Source organism: Mobula birostris, chromosome 17, assembly GCF_030028105.1.
Source record: "Mobula birostris isolate sMobBir1 chromosome 17, sMobBir1.hap1, whole genome shotgun sequence".
In the NCBI taxonomy this organism is placed as follows: domain Eukaryota; kingdom Metazoa; phylum Chordata; class Chondrichthyes; order Myliobatiformes; family Myliobatidae; genus Mobula; species Mobula birostris.
In genome coordinates, this window is record NC_092386.1 from 37,354,357 (window position 1) to 37,369,071 (window position 14,715).

A 14,715-nucleotide genomic window follows, 5' to 3' on the forward strand; every position below is an offset into this window, starting at 1 on the left:
TAACATTGTTTACTGTATCTCAGTACATGTGACAATAGTAAACCAGTTCCAGTGTATCAGCGACATAGTGCAGTGCAAGTAAGCGATAAGATGCAAGATCATAACAAGGTAGATTGTGAGGTCAAGAGTCTATCTCATCATACTAATAGCTTTATAAAGGTGGGATAGAAGTTGTCTTTGAGCCTTGTAGTATGTGCCTACAGCTCTTTGTATCTTCTGTCCAATGAAGGAGGGGAGAAGAGAGAATGACCAGGATGGATGGGGTCCTTGATAATGCTGGCTGCTTTACTGAGGCAGTGAGAGTATAGACAGAGTCTATCGAAAGGAGGCTGGTTTCCATAATGTGCTGTGCTCTGTCCTTAACACTCTGCAGTTTATTGCAGAGCAGTTTCCATGCCAAGCTATGGGGCATCCAGAAGGCATGCTTTCTGTGGTGCATGGGGTGGGGTCTATCAGTATTGCTGGAATAGCAGTAAGTAGCATGCTTGGCAACAGCAGATCTAAAAATCCATGAACACGATCAAATCCTCATTTTCTTTCTTTCTCTTTTAGGATTGTCTGGATGCTTATAAAGTTCTTCATAAACTTCCAAACGGTTCTGTGATGCAGAACTAACTGGAAGTAACCAATTAAAAAAGGCTGTTGGTTAATTTCAGAATTTTATGGGTGGTGCAGTGAAGTTGATGGAAATTGCGTGTCACTCACAAGCAATGGTTATATATCACAAATGATATGAATGATGGGCAGTAGAATAATGCCTAATGGAAACTTAATTGATTGGATGCCATGTTAAAAGCTGGAAAAATACTCAATGCTGCGACAGTTGTTATTCAGAGTCAGGAGTAATATTCACTTGCATTTCAATCCCAATTCTTAAAAATCAAATACTATCTATTTCGACCGTCAAGGCTTGAATTTTCACAAACTACTAATAATCTTCCCTGTAATGATGATTGTTCTATACAATTTACCATAGGAGTTGCAGCTGAACACCTTTGTCTCACTGGAAGGAGATTATCAAAACTGATAAAAATCTAAATTTGGGCAGTATAATCAAAGCCATATATCGATCTACCTCATTTTTAGAGTGGGCTAATGGTGTGTTATGCCCCATTTTTCAGAGATGAATCTTATCATAATATTTAAATCACGCACCCAAAATGTAGCTAGAAGACAAATTTAAGGTTTACTCCAATTATAAGGACCTCTTAGGCCTCAGTAAACCTAGCACTTGGCTATAGATGACAGCAGACTTATCGAGTATATGGCTTGTAAGTCAGGAATACCAATTCTTCCACCAATGTCCGAAGTAAACTTCCTTGCTGATACATTTTGGCTTTTACTGCCCATGGGAAATAATTGACAACTCACTCAACTGAATGGTACGGTGAAGAAGGAAAGAGAATCAAAGAACTGTATCTGCTGGAAATTTGAAATAAAAAGAGAAAATCTGGAAACATTAACTGTTTTACTTCCCACAGGTGCTGCTTAACAAGCTGTGTACTTCAAAGTATACTCATAAGGACTTTATATAGCATAGGCCCTAAAGGCCAGAGCTCCAACAGAAAAAAATAGTAAAATTATAGGTGGATCTGGAGTTTAAATCTATTCCGTGCAAATAGAACTAATTTCTGCTGTCTGTCATGAAACAGCAATGACTTACTTAATGGAAATTTTCTTCAGAGAAGATACGATATATTTTCCTGAAAGAAGGAGTTCTATATCATGTGGAAGCAAAATGAGGAATTAACTTCTTGGTTTCCCTACCCTCAATGCAGCTCCTATTTGTAGTGCATCTCCAATATTGTTAGACCTGATGTTTGTCACCTATTTTTCTCTTGCTCCTGAGAGAAGTCACTTCGTTTTCTGTGGGCTACTGCATAGAGCAAATGTTAGATCCACTAATTTTCATACATTTGCAATCTAAGTCATGCCTTCTCTTTACAATGCTGTAGAAAAGGATTGTCTCTAGATACTAACAAAATAATTACTCAAAAGTGAACCCCTCTTCTTTCACAACAAATACAACAATTTCTATTTCTTTCTACAGAAGATCCAAGAATATGTGTATCATGTAAAAGTGGATTCTACATGTAAGTGGCATTTTCTTATTATTGTTGTATTCTTTGGGGTGCAGAGCAATGTATCAGAGACAACCCTATTGTTCCAGAGTCATAGGATGTAATTCTGCTGTAAACAGCAGAGGAGATTCACCAGGATGTTGCATAAATCGGAGGACTTTAGTTTTGGGAAGGGATTGTTTTGCCTGGAGGGAAGGAGGCTAAGGGATGATCTGATGTATATGATTAAGAGAGACTTAGGTAGGGTAGATCTCAAAATCTTTTTTCCTGTGGTAGGGTTCCCAAGGTCAAGAAAAGGCTAGGATTATGGTGACAAAGGAGTTTAAAGGGGATCGGAGGGGTAAGGTATTTACCTGGAAACTAGATGATATTTAGAACACACTTCCAGAGGAGTTGGTGGAATCAGATGCAATTACTAAATTTTAGCAGCATTTAGACTAACATTTAAATAGGGCAGACATAGGAGGATACAGTCCTAATACAAATAGATGTGATTGACATAAATGGAAAAGGGGATTGGCATGGACCCGGTTGTTTGAAAGACCTATCTTGGCTCTGTATGACTGTATGGGTTGGCATTCTACCATCACAGCTCTCATTTAAAAAAAATATTAGATAGGTAACTCTTTCATGCACATGTATGTGAAGATCTATGTTATTTATTCTTAGTTTTTTAAAAATATTAATTCAAGTGATGTTGGCTTTGCAGTATGAGCCAGTATTTAATTGCCCATCCCAAGTTACCCTTGAAAAGGTGATAGTGAGCTGCCTTCTTTAACTAATTGAGTTCTTGTGCTATGCATAAGCCTATGATACTATTAGGGAGAGAATTCCAAAATTTTGAACCAGTGATGGCGAAGGAACGGCGATACATTTCAAAGTGAGAATGGTGTGTAGTTTGGAGGGTAACTTCCAGGTGGTGGTGTTCCAATGCTTTTGCTGTCCTTGTCCTTCTAGCTGATAGAGGTCATGGGTTTGGAAGGTGTTGTCTAGCCAGTCTTGGTGAGTTGCTGCAGTGAGCCTGCAGAGGGTACAAATCGCTGCGACTGTGCTTCAGTGCTGGTGTGAGTGAATGACTGTGGATGGGACGCCTGTTAGGCAGGTTGCTATTTCCTGCATGGTGTTGAGCTAGTTGAGTGTCATTGAAGCTACAAGCAAGCGGAGAGTATTCCACCACACTCCTGATTTGATCCTTGTAGATGTTGGGCAGACACTGAGGGGTTAGGAGGTGAAATAGTCACCACAGGATTCCTAGCCGATTAGCTGCTGTTGTAGCTACATTGTGTATATGGCTACCCCAGTTTAGTTTCTAGTCAATGGTAACACCAGCATGTTGATAGTAGGGGAATTCAGTGATGGATATTGGTGACAAGACCAACATTTATCATCTCCCACTAATTGCCCCTTGATCAAATGGCTTCCATGATCATTTCATACAACAGCCTAGGCATTAAAACCAGTTGATTAAATAAATCTAGAATCAGCAATGATGACTATTAAAGTACTAAATTATTGTTTTAAAAAGACATCAGATTCGCCAATAACCTTCAAAGAGCAAAATCTTCTCTATATATCTGGTGGGGTCTAAATGCCGCTCTTTAATCACCATGAGAAGCAAATAAAACTGCAGGTGCTAGAATTCGAAATAAAAATAGAAATGTTCACAGCATTCAGCCGGTCATAGAACATAGAACATAGAATAGTACAGCACAGTACAGGCCCTTCAGCCCACAATGTTGTGCTGACCCTCAAACCTTGCCTCCCATATAAGCCCCCACCTTAGATACCTCCATTTACCTGTCTAGCAGTCTCTTAAACTTCACTAGTGTATCTGCCTCCACCACTGACTCAGGCAGTGCATTCCACGCACCAACCACTCGCTGAGTAAAAAACCTTCCTCTAATATCCCCCTTGAACTTCCCACCCCTTACCTTAAAGCCATGTCCTCTTGTATTCAGCAGTGGTGCCCTGGGGAAGAGGCGCTGGCTATCCACTCTATCTATTCCTCTTATTATCTTGTACACCTCTATCATGTCTCCTCTCATCCTCCTCCACTCCAAAGAGTAAAGCCCTAGCTCCCTTAATCTCTGATCATAATGCATACTTTCTAAACCAGGCAGCATCCTGGTAAATCTCCTCTGTCCCCTTTCCAATGCTTCCACATCCTTCCTATAGTGAGGTGACCAGAAATGGACACAGTACACCAAGTGTGGCCTAACCAGAGTTTTATAGAGCTGCATCATTACATCGCGACTCTTAAACTCTATCCCTTGACTTATGAAAGCTAACACCCCATAAGCTTTCTTAACTACCTTATCCACCTGTGAGGCAACTTTCAGGGATCTGTGGACATGTACCCCGAGATCCCTCTGCTCCTCCACACTACCAAGTATCCTGCCATTCACTTTGTACTCTGCCTTGAGTTTGTCCTTCCAAAGTGTACCACCTCACACTTCTCCGGGTTGAACTCCATCCGCCACTTCTCAGCCCACTTCTGCATCCTATCAATGTCTCTCTGCAATCTTTGACAATCCTCTACACTATCTACAACACCATCAAACTTTGTGTCGTCTGCAAACTTGCCAACCCACCCTTCTACCCCCACATCCAGGTCGTTAATAAAAATCACCAAAAGTAGAGGTCCCAGAACAGATCCTTGTGGGACACCACTAGTCACAATCCTCCAATTTGAATTTACTCCCTCCACCACCACCACCCTCTGCCTTCTGCAGGTAAGCCAATTCTGAATCCACCTGGCCAAACTTCCCTGGATCCCATGCCTTCCAACTTTCTGAATAAGCCTACCGTGTGGAACCTTGTCAAATGCCTTACTAAAATCCATATAGATCACATCCACTGCACTACCCTCATCTATATGCCTGGTCACCTCCTCAAAGAACTCTATCTGGCTTGTTAGACACAATCTGCCCTTCACAAAGCCATGCTGACTGTCCCTGATCAGACCATGATTCTCTAAATGCCTATAGATCCTATCTCTAAGAATCTTTTCCAACAACTTTCCCACCACAGACGTAAGGCTCACTGGTCTATAATTACCTGGACTATCCCTACTACCTTTTTTGAACAAGGGAACAACATTCGCCTCCCTCCAATCCTCCGGTACCATTCCCATGGACAACGAGGACATAAAGATCCTAGCCAGAGGCTCAGCAATCTCTTCTCTCGCCTTGTGGAGCAGCCTGTGGAATATTCCATCAGGCCCCGGGGACCTGATGTATTTTAACAACTCCAACACCTCCTCTCCCTTAATGTCAACATGCTCCAGAACATCAACCTCACTCATAATTGTCCTCACCATCATCAAGTTCCCTCTCATTGGTGAATACTGAAGAGAAGTATTCATTGAGGACCTCGCTCACTTCCACAGCCTCCAGGCACATCTTCCCACCTTTATCTCTAATTGGTCCTACCTTCACTCCTGTCATCCTTTTTTTCTTCACATAATTGAAGAATGCCTTGGAGTTTTCCTTTACCCTACTCGCCAAGGCTTTCCCATGCCCCCTTCTTGCTCTTCTCAGCCCCTTCTTAAGCTTCTTTCTTGCTTCCCTATATTCCTCAATAGACCCATCTGATCCTTGCTTCCTAAACCTCATGTATGATGCCTTCTTCCACCTGACTAGATTTTCCACCTCACTTGTCACCCATGGTTCCATCACCCTATCATTCTTTATCTTCCTCACCGGGACAAATTTATCCCTTACATCCCGCAAGATATCTCTGAACATCGACCACATGTCTGTAGTACATTTCGCTGCAAAAACATCATCCCAATTCACACCTGCAAGTTCTAGCCTTGTAGCCTCATAATTTGCCTTTCCCCAATTAAAAATTTTCCTGTCCCCTTTGATTCTATCCTTTTCCATGATAATTATAAAGGCCAGGGAGCAGTGATCACTGTCCCCCAGATGCTCACCCACTGAGAGATCTGACCTGACCTGGTTCATTATCCAGTACTAGATCTAGTATGGCATTCTCCCTGGTCGGCCTGTCCACATACTGTGACAGGAATCCATCCTGGACACACTTAACAAACTCTGCCCCATCTAAACCCTTGGAACTAATCAGGTGCCAATCAATATCATGGGAAAAGAAAAATCAGTTGGGGTTTCAAGTTGAAGATCCCTTAACAAAACTGAGAAAGAGAAAAAGCAAATGAGCATAAGCAATAGAGAAAGTGAGTGAAACAAAGGAACCACCAATAATAGAGTGAAATCATGGACAAACATTGAATTAAAGCTCCTATGATTAAGCTCCTTAGTTGGGTACTGTGTTGCTAATATTACAAAACCTGTGTGATTTTGTAGAATGGTAGGAAGGATGAGTTTAAAGAGGATCTAAGGGATAAATCTTTTTCGCAAAGTATCATTGGGACCTGAAATGAGTGGCCAGTGGAAATGGTGGAGGCAAGAACAGTAAGAACATTTAAGAGGCAAGTGCATGAATGAGCAAAGCTTAGTGGGATATGGAAATAGTGCAGGCAAGAGAGATTAGTACAAATAGGCATGATGGTCAGTAAAGACACTGAACCAAAGGACCTGTTACAATGCTGTCTAACTCTATGAGTCTATAGTTGAAGCACTTGGCATTTCAGGAGATTCTTCAGTCAAAGACGCCAGTGATAGAAATGTAATACCATAATTTCTGAACACTACAAAGATCTATCATTTTAACCATGACATCCCTCTTTAAAAAAGAACTTTTTTTTAAGGTTTCATCAACATTGTTACTTAAGATGTCCAACTAAGACCTATGAATCGGATGGTAAAATGGAGTGTGAGGCTTGCAATGAGAATTGCATTGAATGTGATGAAGATCTGTGTTACTGGTGTGAAACTGGCTTCTTCTCCTTGGGTAAGCAAAGCACAGATTTGACTCTAACTCCAAGTAACATTAAACAAGTTGTTATACATGCATTAACTTTGTACCAGTGCTTATACAAATTTTCTTGAATGGAGGCTATAGCCGATACCTTTACCTCTTACTGACACATTCCTTATTTCCTCACTATTCCCTCAAATATATCTTCTCTGCATTGGGAAAGATGGCCTTTATACCAAAATGGCTTGAAAGCCAAATGACATAATGGTGTAATGTGGATGCTGTGTGACTGGAACTGTGAGGCAGCAGGTTCATTAACTGCATAAGGGCTGGATAAGGGGTTGGTGTGGTGGTGGAGAGGTAAAAAAAAATTCTGTCAGAGGACAAGTTGTTTCCAGAGAACAAGGATCAGGGACAGAGGGCTAGAGGAGATGGTAGAGGTAAGGTGAAAAAAATGACAAACTAGGGTTTAGACACAATCTTATAAATGGAGATAAAAACCAGTTCACATCAGAGTAGAGAAGGTGATGAGTGAGGAGCAGTCAGTACAGAACATATTTGACAGACATCCTTTGGAAAAGTTAGTGTTTGAGGAGGGAGTGAGACTCATCAGGAGAATATCTGAACAATTGAGTCTAAGTAGATAATGTCATAAATCATATTGGAGGAGCCAAGGAAAATATTTACAATGATCAGTACCTGACAATTATGTCACCAATGACAACATGTAGATAAGGTAGAGAGTGTAAGGATAATTCCTTTCATCATCCAGAGGTGACATTGGAAAAGAATAAGAGTATTTACCTCTGGAGATATAAATGGGTTAAATAGTATGAAACGGCACTCCATAGAACAGGTTAGCAGAAACATGCTGGGACAGTTATTGTTATCAGATTCTGAAGCGAGGATGAGTTCAAAGGGAATGAGTGAATGCCAGCCCTAACTTTAAGTAAGGCTGATTTGATACCTACTAATAGAAGATATAAATTATACTTAGGTCCCAGATAAGAAGTTATAGAATACATGATTATGAACTTTTATTAACTTTTAAAAGAGGATATTGAGTCAGCAGTTGGAGGTAGTGCCCAAGATGCATTAGAGAGTAGGGGGAATCTGAGAAGAGTGACAGTGCATTCGAAAAAACAGGCACAGTTGGTAATTAGACATATATCCATATAATGGATAAAGGGAAAGCAATTAAATTCACATTTGGACTTTCAGAGGTCTTTAGTAAGAACATAAGAAATGGGAATGAATCACACAAAGGCTTACTGAACAGAATTAGGGTACATAATTTTTAGGCTTATATTCTGGCATGTACTAAAATCAGTTTAACCAACAAAAAACAGAGAATAGGAATAAACAGGCCATTTTCTAAATGGGAGGCTATGAGCAGTAAAGTTCTACAGAGATCATTTCTGTGGCCCTTCTGTTCTCATTCTTTGGATTGGGGTAGGAAAACATATCCAAGATTGTTAAGAGGGGGCAGAGATGGTTCAGGAAATATACAAATTCTAAGTAGATGGACAAGGATTTAACAGATGAAATAAGATATGGAAAAAAATGCAAGGTCATTGTCTTAGAAAGGCAGAGCATTTTTAAATGGTGAAAAAGTATTGGTTTTTAGAGGGATCAACATGTGTTTGTATACATTTCTTTGAAAGTTAATATGCCTGTTCAGCAGGCAATTAGCAAAGCAAACTATATGGAACAGGGCTTTGTTTTATGAGAAAAGATTAAATAGGCTGGTGGTGTACTCTCTAAACTTGAGAAGAATGATGGGTTGAACTTACTGAAATGTACAATGTTCTCTTAAAGACTTGAGAGATAAATGTGATGTTAATGTTTCTCTTGTCAGAACCGACAGGTATTTACACTATTTCACTAGAGATTATGTTTATTTATGGTTAGGGATTGAGAAACCCGTGTGGAAACATAAATTGTTTTATTAGTAACAATTGGTATAATTTAATTATATTATCCAGTCACTCAGAAGCTATTTAAAATAAAACTCTTATGCATACCCTTATTAAAACTTGTTAACACATACTGCTAAATGTGCTTTTTCAACCGGAACACAATTTTGAATTAAGCATTAAGACAATTGTACAATTTGTGGAGTTAAAAAAAAAGCTATTCAAACTTGTGGGGCAAATAATTAAAAGTACTGTTTATTCTGGAGTGGAACATAATAATACTGATATGTTTGTATTATTTTAGCTTTAACATGTGTAAGTACGTGCACACCTGGTTACTATGGCAACGAAAATAGTGCCACTTGTGATCTGTGCCACCCCCAATGCAATACATGCTATGGTCCCGGTCTTACAGAATGTGACTCCTGCAAAGATCCATTCAAATTTGAAGGTGGAATGTGCACCTTACCTTCTAATGAACTCTGTGCGGATGAAAGCTACTGGGATGGTGAGTAACATAGATAACAGTTAGAAGTCAAACCTACCTTTCTGTGTAAGCATTGAATGTAAAGCAGTGAAGATTAATAAACCAGAAATAGATGCAAGTTAAGCACAGCTAATAATTGCCAATAAAAAAAATGACTGAATAAACAGAAAATTGAAGAATTAGATTCTACAAGCAAATTTAATTACAGATAATCATAGCTTAATAAATATTATGATAATACTAAATACTTTATGACTATTGACAAGACATTATTATTTTAAGCTGACAAAAATGTTAACATGCTACTCTTATGAGCTTATTGTATCACTAGTCCCAGTGTTTGGACATGACAAATGGAACAATGTTTATTCAGGGTGTAGTATATAAAGTACATGATGAACTCATTAATTACAATCCAAGGACTGAGTGAGCAATGTGCAGTCATTAATCCTAGCCATTGACCCCATTTGTCTTTCTGTCTGAGTTTGAATCCAATTCTTGGAATCTTGAAGCCATTAGTGCAGAACTGGTTCTGGTAAAAGGTCTTGGACCTGAAATAGAGCCATAGAGCACAGAAATAGGCCCTTCAGTTAATCTGATCCAAACAAAACTGTTACTCTACCTAGTCCCATGGACCTCCACCCAAACCATAGCCCTCCACACCTTCCCATCATTGTACCTATCCAAACTTTTCTTAAATGTTGCAATTGACCCACATCCACCACTTCTGCTCGCAGCTCGTACCACACTTGCACCGTTGTCTGATTGAAGAAATTCCCCTCATGTTCCCCTTAAATATTTTACCTTTCACCCTTAAACCATGACCTCTAGATGTAGTCTCACCCAACCAAGGTGGAAAAAGCCTGCTTGTATTTGCCCTCTCTATAACCCTTATACTTTTATATACCTCTATCACATCTCTCCTCATTCTCTACACTCCAGGGAATAAAGTCCTAACCTATTAAATCTTTCCCTATACCTCAGGTCCCCAAGTCCCAGCAACATCTTTGTAAAATTTCTCTCTACTCTTTCAATCTTCTTGTCATCTTTCCTGTAGATAGGCGATCAGAGCATTACACAATACTCCAGATTTTGCCTTCTACAACATCAACATAAGATCCAACTCCTGTACTCAATACTCTGATTTATGAATGTACCAAAAGCTCTCCTTACAACCCTATCTACCTGTGACACCACTTTCAAGGAATTATGGATCTGTTACCAAACAGACCCCTCTGGTCCATCACACTCTTCAGAGCCTTACCTTTCACTATGTAAGTCCTACCCTGGTTTGTGCTCCCAAAGTGCAACACCTCACATTTGTCTGCATTAAGTTCCATCCGCCAATTTTCAGTCCATTTTTCCAACTGGTCCAGATCCAGATGCAAGCTTCGATAGGCTTCTTTGCTACCCACTGTGTCCTCCATCTTGTTGTCATCCACAAAACTATTAACTGTTTATTTTTTCACATTTGTGTCAAAATCCTGCTAAGTTGTTTGAGCATTTTCTGATTTTATTATACCCCTTATTATTTATCCGTAAACGTATCCTTTCTTTGAAATATTTTTATTTTAATCTCTTTCTGATCTTTCAGCAGTCCTTGTCTTTCCAATACCTTCTGATTAGGGTGTTAAAACATATAATTTATCTTTAATTTAATAAAATAATAAAGTTGGCCATCTTTTTACCACCTCATTTGATCATTGCTTCTAGAGTGGATTGCCAGAGAAATTAGCTATGGATAACTGATGCCATGTTGAGTACGTCATTCACAACAATTGTCAGCAATCCTATTATGGCACAGAGTAAAACCTGCTTAGTTTAAGTGATTTGGGTACTAAATGACTTTTTGTCTGCTTGAATGAAATTCCTGAACTTATTGTAAATGGTTGAAATGGATGAATAAATAAAATGTTACCCTTCTGGACTGTAGCAATGCAAAACTTGTGCTCTTATTTTTATTAAGTTGAGAAAGCCACCTGTTTTCGCTGTGATGACTCGTGCAAGACATGTACAGGAAGTGGATGGGCTGAATGCACCAGCTGTCCTTCAGGTACTAAGCTCCAAAATTGCACCTTACTGAAAAAAAATATATTTCACATTATTTGCTTTTAGAGCAGCAGTCTTCTACAGGCAAGTAATTCCTTTCTTTCACGGCCTTACACTTTGTGTTTTTTTTTTGGTTGGCTTATCATATTTGGGTACACTACACCTCCCTATTTTTGCTACCAGATGCCAACGTCTAGCATCCTTACCTCAGGTATGAAAATAATGAAATACAGAATGCATGTATCACTACAGTATCCCTTAATCCCTGTACAGACACACATCCCTAATTAATACTTTTTCCCATCACGCTCTATCAGCATTAATGATCTGTGTGTGTGAACAATCATCTTAGTTACCATAACCCATCTTATTTGGTTGGGAGACATTTCTATTCAGGACTGAGTTGGTTTTGCTGTAAGCATTCAGGATACTTGCTGCTAACAATGGTACGGAGTATTTCATCTTCATTTCTCAGGCAAGATAAAGGCAATAAGATTAAATGTAGCTATTTAAAAGGTAATGCCAAATCTAGTTTCACAGAAAGTTTTAAGTGGTGTGTCTAGTTAGATATAACACAGTTAGCAAATAAAATATTCTTATGTCATAAATTTGCAAGAAATGAAATTACTTACTTTTAGTAACTCTTGCATTAGTCATATACAAAATATTTTGAATGAAAATATGAAACATATATCAGTTGACTTTTAAGCAGGCTAGATAAACGTTTTTGGCAGTCCTTTGTCACTTTACAACCTTTCATTCTGGACCAAGTCTATATTCATCGTGTAAGCAACATCTTCAAAACTGTAATTACTGGCCAAAAATCCTTATTGTTTTGTAAATCTTTCATAGCACTGTAAATTTTCCATCAGATCAATGCCCTTGCATACGAAGTCGTTTGGCCTTAATGAAGTTAGAGCCATTGGAGTCACAGGCCACGAAAACCAAAGCTACACAAAATATTGTGGTTTATTTTAGATGAGACTTGCTCGCTTCAATATAGTCCCAGAAAAAATATTGATGTTCTCATCTGCTGAAGGGTTACTACTGCCAATCAACACACACAAAATGCTGGAGGAACTCAGCAGGCAGGCAGCATCTATGGAGGTTGACATTTCGGGCCGAAACCTTTCGGCATGACTGGAGGAAAAAAAGCTGAGGAGTAGATTTAAAAATGTGGGGGGAGGGGAGAGAAAAACCAGGTGATAGGTGACACATGGGGGTGGGGGAGGATGAAGTAAAGAGCTAGGAAGTTGATTGGTGAAAGATACAGAGGCCATGGAAGAAAGAAAAGGGGGGAAGGAGCACCAGGGAGAGGTGATGGGCAAGCAGGGAGATGAGGTGAGAGAGGGAAAAGGGGATGGGAAATCGTGAAGTGGGGGAGGTGCGTTTGGGGAGGCATTACCGGAAGTTTGAGAAATCCATATTCATGCCATCAGGTTGGAGGCTACTCGAACAGAATATAAGGTGTTGTTCTTCCAACCTAAGTGTGGCCTCATCACGACAGTGGTGGAGGCCATGGATGGGCGTATTGGAATGGGAAAGGGAAGTGGAATTAAAATAGGTGGCCACTGGGAGATCCCACTTGTTCTGGCAGACGGAGCGTAGATCCTGTCCCAATCTACATCAGGTCTCACTGATATACAGGGGGCCACACCGGGAGCACCAAGCACAGTAACGACCCCAACAGACTCAGAGGTGAAGTGTCACCTCACCTGGAAGGACTGTTTGGGGCCCTAAATGGTAGTGAGGGAGGAGCTGTAGGGGCAGATGTAGCACTTGTTCCACTTGCAAGGACAAGTGCCAGGAGGGAGGTCAGTGGGGAGGGATGAATGGACAAGGAAGTTGCATAGGGAGCAATCCCTGTGGAAAACCGGAAATGGGGAGGGGAGGAAAAGATGTGCTTGGTGGTGGGATCCTGTTGGAGGTGGCAGAAGTTTCGGAGAATTATGTGCTGAACGTGGAGGCTGGTGGGGTAGTAGATGAGGACAAGTGGAATCCTATCCCTAATAGAGTGGGAGGGAGGATGGGGTAAGAGCAGACATGCATGAAATGGAAGAGACACGGTTGAGGGCAGCATTGATGGTGGAGGAAGGGAAGCCCCTTTCTTTGAAAAAGGAGGTCATCTCCTTTGTTCTAGAATGAAAAGCCCACTCCTGAGAACAGATGCGGCAGAGACAGAGGTGCCGAGAAGGACGGATGAGCTATAAATTTAATTAAGTATTGTGAGAAGCTGAAATGGCTAATTTGGATTACAGGCTGAACCCAGGATATGAATGCTTGGCTTAATACATTCTCATATTATTAAATTCCAAAGTCTCTTAATATTATTAAATTAAAAAATTCTACGTTCTTTCCCATAAAAGGCAAAACTAGTTTCCACTCTTAGTAATTTTTCTTCCTTATCAGTCTTTCTTGCCAAGGATGTCTCATTGCCCCTTTATACCCTCCTCTTTGCTGTCTCAAGGTCACTCTGAAACCCTTTTTATTCCTTGAGACTTGCTCAATTCCAGTTGTCTATTTTATCTTATTACCTGATGAAATCTTCAATATTCTTTGTCATTCAAAGTTCTCTAATCTTGCCATCTTTACCTTTCACCCACAGTGGCTTTGAACTCTTTGAACTCTTTTGAAAGACTCCCATAAGTTTCTCCTATAAATTTGTTGTGGTCTTATGCAAAATTCATAACTAAAAGCATTATTCCTTATGATACCTAGGATCGTACCTTGTAAACGATGAAGAATGTGTCAAGATCTGTCCCCATCAGACCTTTGCAAATCCAATTACTGCGAAGTGTGAGCAATGTGAAGAAGGTTGTGCGATCTGTTCAGGAAACAAAACTAACTGCCTGCAATGCATCAAAGTGCAACATCACCCACTTTACCTTTATATGGGGGAGTGTCTCAGTGAATGTCCACAGTAAGTAAATTAAAAGAAAGAAAGGAAATGAAAATACATCCTTATTGTTTATTGATATAGTGAGAAACTCCCTCAAAGACTTGATTTTAATTCAGGGTAGCTTAACAGTTGATACAGTGCCTTGAAATTCCAGTACTTGCAGCTGTCTGAACAGTACCTACAGTCATATAGTTTGTGCTTCATGGACACTGTACAATCTTGCCTTTGTTAAAGGAAACACATTCCATCAATTCTTGGAATAGTTACTCTAGCTTTGAGGTTGAAAGAAATATGAATTTGGACAAAGGACATTAGGCATGTAGGTCAAAATAGAATATCCATTTGCATTGTCACATTCACCAAATGGAAAGCTGAAAGATTAAGGCACATGCCAAGCCATGAAACTTGGAGAAAGTTCTGTACTTCACCATTCAAATTTTATGT

The 14,715-nt window shown here is 39.8% G+C and overlaps 1 protein-coding gene across 1 annotated transcript in view; it reads left to right on the forward strand.

The window, feature by feature from the left end:
- The window catches only part of pcsk5b (proprotein convertase subtilisin/kexin type 5b), a 328,288-nt gene that overhangs the window by 289,813 nt on the left and 23,760 nt on the right, over window positions 1–14,715 (forward strand). Inside the window, exons 25-29 of the mRNA XM_072281530.1 lie at window positions 2,051–2,093; window positions 6,811–6,953; window positions 9,141–9,344; window positions 11,290–11,376; window positions 14,091–14,292. Coding sequence (XP_072137631.1) covers window positions 2,051–2,093; window positions 6,811–6,953; window positions 9,141–9,344; window positions 11,290–11,376; window positions 14,091–14,292 — 679 coding nt within the window. The remainder of the gene's footprint in view (window positions 1–2,050; window positions 2,094–6,810; window positions 6,954–9,140; window positions 9,345–11,289; window positions 11,377–14,090; window positions 14,293–14,715) is intronic.